At 31.7% G+C, this 9,581-nt stretch overlaps 1 protein-coding gene across 4 annotated transcripts; it reads left to right on the top strand.

The window, feature by feature from the left end:
* The first annotated feature begins 3,007 nt into the window (after positions 1 to 3,007).
* On the top strand, positions 3,008 to 8,540 carry DMS3 (defective in meristem silencing 3). 4 transcript variants are annotated; one of them, XM_012216654.4, is made up of 8 exons: positions 3,008 to 3,167; positions 4,567 to 4,677; positions 4,814 to 4,928; positions 5,504 to 5,741; positions 6,117 to 6,308; positions 6,391 to 6,711; positions 7,151 to 7,376; positions 8,050 to 8,540. In XM_012216654.4, exons 1-8 carry the CDS (start codon positions 3,135 to 3,137, stop codon positions 8,089 to 8,091), a joined length of 1,278 nt encoding a protein of 425 aa, XP_012072044.1. In that variant the 5' UTR covers positions 3,008 to 3,134; the 3' UTR covers positions 8,092 to 8,540. The 4 variants fall into 4 exon arrangements, with proteins under 4 accessions (XP_012072044.1, XP_020534891.1, XP_012072045.1 ...); XM_020679232.3 differs by having other exon boundaries at positions 4,567 to 4,695; XM_020679230.3 differs by having other exon boundaries at positions 3,027 to 3,167; positions 4,552 to 4,677.
* Positions 8,541 to 9,581: the final 1,041 nt, after the last annotated feature.

The raw sequence follows: 9,581 nt of genomic DNA, 5'->3' as shown, positions 1-9,581 counted from the left end.
TCTCTCTCTCTTTCTTTCTCTCTCCACTATTGAGCATAGAGAAGGGAAAAGAAAATAAGGTAACCATAAAAGATAAAAACAAATCAAAGGCCAATACCTTAATCAAATCCATAAATTCTGATAGTCTTCGTCATCGTTCAAATATTTCTGGATCCTATCCATTGTAGATTTTGAAAAACTCAGTTTAGCCTACCAAATGGACAACACTTTTCTGATATTTTGTTCTTCGTGAATTGGGTTCTGCTGCCAGAAACAACTTTAGTTACTTGGCATTCTTGGGTTGGGAAATGGAAATATCTTTTTTTTGGAAGATTAAATGACAATAATCATTGGGATTTTTTTTTCTTTTTTGTTATGTTATGCTTTCTTTTTTCTTTTCTTTCGTTAAAGAAGAGATGTATGAGGTATGTTTCTAAATTGGATTTGTTCATTTATTATTGAAGATATTGAATATCTGGCAATACTCATGATCGGATCCATGCATGAATTTACTTGTTTGCTTAATATGCTTCTGGTTTTCACCTACCTCTAAACATTCTTGACTTTCCATTTTTGGTGCAAATTCTTATTCTAGGGATTCGGGTATTCTGTGAATATACCAGCTCTATCTTGTATTCTTGGTCTACGAATGAGATAATTCACTTCTTCTTTCTTCATCCTCAACGTGGTCATCATAATCTTCGTTTTTGCGATTCCAGTGCATCTATTTTTGATTGTTGGACTTGTTATCCACATGTCGAGCAATTTTTTATTTGTTATTTTGATTATTGGATTTGTTATCCATATGTGGAGCAATTTTAGATTCATAGTAGGTATTAATGAGCTCTATTCCTATATATATATATATATATTTTTTTTTTTTTTCTTTCTTTCTTTTTTTGTTTAACAAATTAGGCTACATTCCAAAATTATAACTATATAGGCATTTGTGTATGTCTTGGTCATTGGTGCCCTAAGAACTACTGGGTGGAAATTCAAAGGCAATATAGAAAGAATATTAGATTGCCATTTACATCTATATATTTTAGTTTGTTAATTTATTTTTCCAAATTTATTAAATGTTAATAGAAAATAAGATGATTATTATTCCCTTTTTTATGGTCTTAGTATCTAAGGACAGGTCTAATTACATTTCTATCAAAATTGGAAGTTATTCCTTGAATTATCAACATATTTTTTAATTATTTATTTAAAATTTTTTAATATTAATAGAAAATAACTAAATAATTATTATTTCATTTTCTTAGGGTTAGGATCTAATTGCAAGTCTAACTACATATCTATCTACATTCTTCATCTATTAAAATTTATTCCTTCATTTATCTATATATTTTAATTGGTTATTCTTAAATTTATTTTTATATTTTAGTAATTTAATTTAAATATGTTGCACAGATTATCTTTAGCAAAAATTGAAGTAGAAATTCGTACTTTGTAGTTTGTACCATTACTTTGTTTCTTTTTATGTAAAATCAAAGGCAAAACATGAATTAACTTCCAAAAAAAAAAAAATTAGTATGTGATTATCAAATTCAAGTCAATTTAAAAATTACTTTTTTAGGTAGCTCTCATATTTAATGAATTTCTCTATAGAATTATATTCCAAGCTCCTATGCTATTGTTTGAAAGCAATCTAAATACCACAATGTCTTAAATAATTGAATTTTTTCAAGCTTCATTTCAACTAGGGCTATGCAAAATCTGATTCGCGCCAATTTGACCCGACTGAAGATGTGGGGTTATAATGGATTTTTCAGTTCGGATCGATTGGTTAAATATCTTATTTAACTCGATCTGATCCCAAAAAAAATGAAAATATCAATTTTTTTTTATTTCCTCACGTAGCTCAATTTCCTTTCTTTCTTTTTTGCTTGTAAAATTAAAATTTTCAAATCAAAATCAATTTTTTCTTGAATATGGCATGTAGTTTTTCTTGTGCAACTAAAATTATAAAAATTAATTAGTTTAAGTTTTTATGTTTTTATTTCTATTATGTATATTAAATGCTTAACTGCGACTTTTTAATTTGCTATGATTTGGTTATGATTTGAAGATGGAAAATTATGGTTCGATTATGGTTTGTATGATTGTGATTATTATGGTTTGATTGTTTTATGATTTTTTTTTCTTTATGAATGTTTGATGTTGATTATTGTTTTGTGATTTTTTGATTATGGTTGTTTGAGCAACAATTATTTTTCTAGACAATTTTTTAAATTTTTTTAGGATCCAAATAAAAATGTTGATTGTGCAAGAGCCATATAAAAAAGTATCCAATCCATAAAAAAAATTTTAATTGAAAATTGAGTTAAATGAGCCCGAATAACCAGACCCGATTTTTATAGGGTTTATTTGAGTGGGCTCAAACTTTCAAAGGGGTCAGTTAGTTTGTTCGTCCCCTTATTTCGAGTGTAGGGTATTTCGGTTCGGGTCGGATTCTGCCCGTTATTAACCCCTAATTTCAACCATGCTCATTTGCCGAGTTTCAACATGTGGTTAGTTCCTCCACTATGAGATTATTTTAATAACGAAACTCGATTATAGTGTTAACAATTTACAATATTAGGCTATTTCAATTGTTGTAGTTTTCTTTATTATAAATCATTTTGATATTTGCCACTATTAATTTTTTCAAGTAGGGTTTTGATTGTTCTTCCTAACAGTTTGATAATTCATAATAGTTTATAAAAAAATGATAATATAATCAACTACAACAATATAATTATTAATAAAACAATAGTTCGATTTTTCGACTAGTTTTTAATAAAATCAAACTGAATTAAATTAAAATTTATCTAATGCAATTTTGGTTGAGTAACTTTTCAGTTTTAGTTGAATTTTAGGGTTTTTAGACATCACTATCTTACATAACAGAAAATCGAATTAAACAGAAAAAATTTCAAATTTTTGCTATGAAAATCAAATTCAAACCACATTCTTTTTAATATTGAACCAAATTGAACAAAATCAATTGATTCGGTTTGATTTTTTTGTTTGACCCGAATTATGTCCACCCCGCAAGCTGAAATAAGTAGCCTCCACAGAAGCCAAAAGCTGAAAGCAAAGTGCAAAGAGCAGACTTAAAAAACTGGGCAAGAAAGAGAGAGGCTGAGAGACAGAGTCAAACTCTCTAAATGCACCCAGCGATGTATCAATCCAATCGTCAGGTACCTCATTTCATTTCTTATTGCCTTCTTTTCAAAATTTTCTAATTTTTGTTTGGTTGCCGAAAAATTTCTTCAAAGTACTGATGGAAAATGAAAAAGAAATAGCAATATTTTTGACAATTCTTCACCTGCTGGCAATTAATTACTACCTGTAATTTAGCAGTTTTTCTACCCTTTCCCCACATTTTCTCGGAAACCATTTAAAGTGTTAGGGTTTAGTTTGCATGCACTTGTTTTTAGTGTGCTTGACATATTTCAAAGCTGAAATTGCGTTAGTTTGTGTTGCGTTACTCTAATTTCTGAGCTTGTTTAGTGAAATTGGTATCTTCAGAGTCTTCAAATGTATTTTATATTACGTTTTCATGTGATTCGATGTGAAAATCATGCAAGTGTCCTTCGATGAATAATGCTTCAATATTAATGTCATTTGTTATGAATGTTCAATGGAACTTTGACAATTTGGGTTATGAGCGCTCTGTTAATATGCTTTGATTTGATGGGACCATTCAGCCTTCACTGAACTTTTAGCTTAATTGAATTTCACTTCCCTTTTTGTTCTTTCTTAATTGCTTTTTTGGTTCAAATTTGTCACAATCACAATGATGGGATGTTTTTGAAAATTATTGTCGAAGTCATTCATTTTGTTGAAGGCATTTAAAATTTGAAACAGCAGTTTGTAAGTTGGTAGACTCCCAACACAGGTGAATATGCAGCATGTGGAAATCATTTATACATGTTCGCGTCAATGTTGTCAAAGAAAGTTTAACTCACGAATAAAGATTATATGAATTTGGAAACAAAAAAAAGTGGCTCCATACGATTTTTGTTGCCTTCTTTTAGATGGGATGTGAGTACTGAAAAGTTAAGGGCTGTCACAACTTTCATCTCATAATCTTCAACATTGTAATGGCACAAAACTTCCAATATTTTCATTTTAACTTAAATCTTATTTCATTTTCCTATAGTTAGAGCACTAGAGGTACAAAGGACCTTAAAACTTTTAATTGGCCAATAGTTTGCAGCTATGTATTCTCGTAATTTTATTTATTTTTTTGGAGGCCTAAACAGCCTGAAAATTCCTGAATTTCATTCCTAAAACATTGAAATCCTCGTTAAATTGTCAGGCCTCAGAGGCTTTATATTTAGTACAATTCCATTATCTCAAGATGATAGAAGATGATAATGAGTATTTCCTTTATCGGGAAACATTCTTTTCCCACCCTTGTGTTGTAAAGGTACTGGGCAGATCTGTGATTCATTACCAATTTATGTTAGGGAATGGCTTCCAATTACTTTTCTTGTCATTAAGTCATAAGGAAATAAAGCCTGTGCATCTGAGAACTGTTCTCTTTTCTAAATTATGTAACTTCCAATTTTTATGAAGAGATGTTTTCTGCAGGATTCACCGGCACTAATGCAAGTGGATCAGAAAGAAACTAGTATTGTTCCAATAGATCAAGTGCAAAATGGTGAATTGATGCATGCACAATCCATAATATGCAGTTCTAAGGTTTTGAAGTGACAACTTGTATACAATTTTGTTCTACTGTGTCTGTCAAAAAAAACTTGTAGAATGTTTTCCTTTTGAAATTAGTTGCGTGGAAATTGGCCGAAAAACTAACTTTTGAATGATTTGACCTCTGCAGAAACTTCAAGATGATCTACACATGTTAGGACTCAAAATCAAGCAGCATGAGGATAATATAAAATTTCTGAAAAATCAGAAAAGCAAACTAGAAGATTCCATTCTTGATTTGCAAGGTACTTTTAATTGTATTCTTATGCCTATCATTGAAGGTAAATCCTTGAAGTTTTCAGAGCTAATGAAAAGTGACAATCGCATGCAATTAACTTGGATGAAAATACATATAAGGTTACAATTTACCACTTCAACATAATGTCATGAGACAACGTTTTCAATATTCATGTGCAGCTAAGCTACTACCAAAACCATTAGATTGAGCTGTATCACATGCTTTCAGCTGTAGGTCATGAATGCGAGGTTCTCCCAATGGAAGATTACCTTCTTGCATTGCTTAGAACCTGTTATGTATAGACATTATCTCTGTTAATTTTTTAAGTTAGTTTTGTTTAGATACCTAGAGGTTGCATTTGTTGATTAAACTTTCTGTTGATATAAACTCCAAAATATGTGGATAGAAGTATAATGATGTCAACTTCAGGTCAAGGTTTTTAACTATGGAAACAAATATATTGAATTCAGAACCCTAAATTATTCTGGAAATTAGCATTGTATCATCAATTTATCATTTATGGTGTATTTTTACTTCTTTCTTTCCTCTGACTATTTTCTCCACTGACAAGTTGTCTTTTAGTTATTCTTGGTAAGTATCATTCTGCAACGCCACCTAATACTGAAAACGATCAGCATTCCTCCAGTCAGAGTGAGGAGGAAACAACAGAACAGATTCTACGGCATGAAAAATCAGCAGCAGGAATTCTGTGCCAGCTAAGATTGCGCCATGGCACGAATGCTTCTCATCTTGCTTTAACCAAGGATGTTCTTGGTATTGTTGCTACACTTGGCAAAGTAGATGATGATAACCTTAGCAGGTCAGATGGAAACATGCTAAAAGTGTGAAGGCTATCCAAAAATTGTTGATTTTGCATTGTTTTGACCTCATGTTGGATGTTTATTGTGTTGTTTTGCCTGTGAAATAACCAAGAGCAGTATGTCAATTAATGAAATAGGATATTCCGGATTCATTTCTGATGTAAGTACGCCATGCATGGTTTCTGAAATAGGTATTCAATTTAAGTTCTCTACAATTATAAGAGATAGCTGGTTAGTGTTTGGCCTCAATGATTGAATTAACCTCTCTGCCCTCCATCTAATTGATAGTTTATCTTAATTGTATCTCCATAATTTGATTGTTAGTTCTCTGAACTGTTCTTCCATTGATTTGTTGATATTCTTGTTGATTTCAGGCTTCTGTCAGAGTATTTAGGAGTAGATATCATGCTAGCAATTGTTTGTAAGACTTATGAAGGCATTGCAGCTCTCGAAGCATATGGGAAGGAAGGACAAATAAATAATGACTCTGGTCTTCATGGCCTTGGTGCCTCTACTGGGAGGGCTCTGGATGGTCGATTTCTTGTCATTTGTCTTGAACATTTAAGGCATGAATCTCTTACATTGTCTTTTGTAATCTCGAAGTTTAGTTGTAAAAATTCCAAAGACTATTCTCTTTCCCTTTTGTAGACCTTTCTGCGGTGAGTTTGTGACTGATGACCCACAAAGGAGGCTTGATCTTCTAAAGCCAAAATTGCCTAATGGGGAGTGTCCGCCTGGGTTTATCGGCTTTGCTGTAAATATGATCGATGTTGATTGTACAAACTTGTTTTATGTTACATCCAGTGGACATGGCCTCAGGGAGACTCTATTTTATAGCCTCTTCTCTCGTCTGCAAGTTTATAAAAGTAGAGAAGAAATGTTACTTGCTCTTCCTTGTATAAGTGATGGAGCCATTTCATTGGATGGAGGAATGATTAAGGCTACCGGTTTCTTTTCCTTAGGCAATAGGTAAAGGGCTTTTCTAACAGAAGCAAAATGGTGTTGTTTCCTATTGTGTCTTATGTAGATTTTCATTATTTTACTGTATCTTTGTCATGAGTTTGAACATGGAAATATATTTTCTGCATTCAAGTGATTCAAAAAGCTTTAAGAAAGGACTTTTCAGAGTCACAATAGGTTATATTATTTCCATGCTGTTGAATTATGCTTCGACTTTCTGGTTTTAATATTCCAAAATCTCTAATATAAAAAAAAAAGATCTGTATTTGGTCATTTTCCACGTGTTTTGTCTGGCATGCTGAGCACTAAGATTGTTTTTAACTCTGCATCATATATCTATATTTTACAAGTGGATAACATATTCACTCCTACATTTAAGAGTTCAAAAATTTGTTTTTGTGTATTATTTTTCGTTGACTATATTTTGTACTGGAAATTGAATGTGCAGGAATGATGTGGATGTGAGATTCCCAAAATCTTCTTTGGCTTCACAGTTACCTGACAACTACAGGGAAACTGAGAAGCAGCTCAAGGAGATGAAATGGCAAAAGGACAAAATGATGGAGGATTTTAAGCGAGAACAGGCACTTTTGAATGCTGCAAAATTGAATTTTGAGAGAAAGAAGGAAGAGTTTGTTAAGTTCCTGGCTGACAGCTCAGCATATGCAGCTCAGGTAATGCTTTGAATGTATCTGAATCTACAGTGATTGACAGTTTACCTCGGAAATTTCTTCTTGCAATTTAAGTTAGCATGCACTGAGTTAGAAAATAATAATACATGCTTAATGATAAAATGACATCTTCTGCAGCATCATTTAAAATTCTTGTCTGAATCTTCTTCCTTTTGCTTTTTGGAAGGAATTTTTCTGCTGATTATGACTCTATGACTATGAACGTATAAGTTTTAGTTTGTTTGTTCACTATATTTCTCTCAATCTTACATGTGTATGTGCATGCATGTATGCGTAGTCGATGTGGCTTGGTAAGGTTTTAACTGCAAAGAAACTAGTAGTTTACTATTTTATGTCCCCTCTAGTGGGACTCTAGAATGTGCTCATTGAAAAGTGAAAAAATAAAAATAAAATGTTTTCAAAAAGAAATGTAAAGGCATTCCTTCAATTACACTGTAATCCCAAGTTATTCCTTGTGTGTTGACAGTGAAGGTCTTTCTGACTAGGAAAAGTTAGAAACTTGTTCTACCCTTTCTCAAACAAGTTATCAATGTCTGAACTGAAACTATGCGTATTCGAAATATCAGATTGCAATTAATTCATTCTAATCACATGGTTGCGTTTTCAGCAGTTGTGAACAATATGATTCTTATTTGTGGTTTTTCTGTAATGGCAGCATCAGATGCAGGCGGGATCGGATAAATTCAATCAAAGATGATGGTAATTTGGATGGAAGAAATTGTATCCTTTAAGAAAGTAGAAACTCAAATGACCTGCTGACTGTGTCGACTTTTAGCCAACATTTTCTCTAACTGTTCTGATTTCTGAGTCTGAATGAAAAATGACTTTGTCGAAAAAACAGTAGCATCCATTTTTCAGTTACTGATGGCAATTGATTTTGCAAGTTCAGCGTCCTGAAGCACAACCTGTTTAGAAGCATTCCTTGATTTCTGATCTGCTTGTGGGAATTTCTAGTACCTGATTGTCCATTGAAGACAAGATTTTGTTCTAGTAAAAGGTACTGTTAGCATCAATCTATATCTAGTCTACTTTCATTTTGTGTCTGTTCCCTCTTAACCAGATTGTATGTACGTGTCATAATCAGAGGTTAATTTTGTAACGTTCTTGCTGTAACAGTTTCATAATCAATGGTCATATTATTAAGTATGAGTGTGCAGTCTCAATTTGGATATTTGAAGGCTTAATTCCTTGACAACACAAACTACAAAAATTCATGTGATGGAATTTAAATTCAAATGATCTTATAATAGAATTCATTTGTTTAGAATGGAAAGTTACAGTAAATATAATTGTTTTTTTTTCCTAATTTGTTTTGTTTTAGATGGCTCTAAGTTAAGCTTTTTACATTCTTTAGGTAATAATGCGTTATTTCTATTTAATTTTAGTTTATGATTTTATGTTCATCTAGTGAATTGATATGCTATTTTTGAAGCTCCACTGGAGTTTCTTTTTGAGGGAAAATAATTAATTCGTCCCAGACATTTGACTAAATTAAGTCATCCCTGTAGTTTGGCAATATTCATTAATGGTTTCGAGGTTTACTTCCGTCAAACCACTTGGTCTTTCCGTCCATTTTTTATAGATTTTTTCGTTAAAATTTTTTAAAAAGACTAAAATACCCCGACACTTAAAAAGGGTAAATAATTAATTCGTTTCTAAGAGTTGATCAAATTAATTAAGTCATCCCTGCAGTTTAACAATAGTAATTAATGATTTTCGAGATTTATCTCCGTCAAATCATTTAGTTATTCTGTCCATTTTCTCCAAAATTTTTCATTAAAACCTTCGAAAAAAAAAAAAAGACTAAAATACCTTGATATTTAAGAAGAAATAGATTAAACTAATCAGGTTAGAATTTCTGTTTGTCGTGGAGGGAAAACGAAGAGTTAAAGTATACATTAATTATTTGATAGTCACCCAAAAAAAAAAATTTGATCAACATAATGTGTCATTTTACTGTCTTGAGCCACCAACAAAAACATGAAATATATATATATATATAAAATTAGTCAATGGATCCGCAATAAATTATCCAGCCCATCTAAACCAGCTTTAACCTATGCCCATACATTAGCTATTCAGGATACTCCTCAATCATCAGCATCAAGAAACATAAATATAATTGAAGAAAACACCAACTCTGAAGTTAGTGAACCTGACTCAGAAAATATTCAACAATTTGAAATC

The sequence above is a fragment of the Jatropha curcas genome, chromosome 5, assembly GCF_041381405.1.
Source record: "Jatropha curcas cultivar XTBG-Jc1 chromosome 5, XTBG_Jcur_1.0, whole genome shotgun sequence".
NCBI lineage: Eukaryota > Viridiplantae > Streptophyta > Magnoliopsida > Malpighiales > Euphorbiaceae > Jatropha > Jatropha curcas.
The sequence above is the reverse complement of the archived record's forward strand: the minus strand, read 5'-3'. Positions and strand labels throughout refer to the sequence as shown.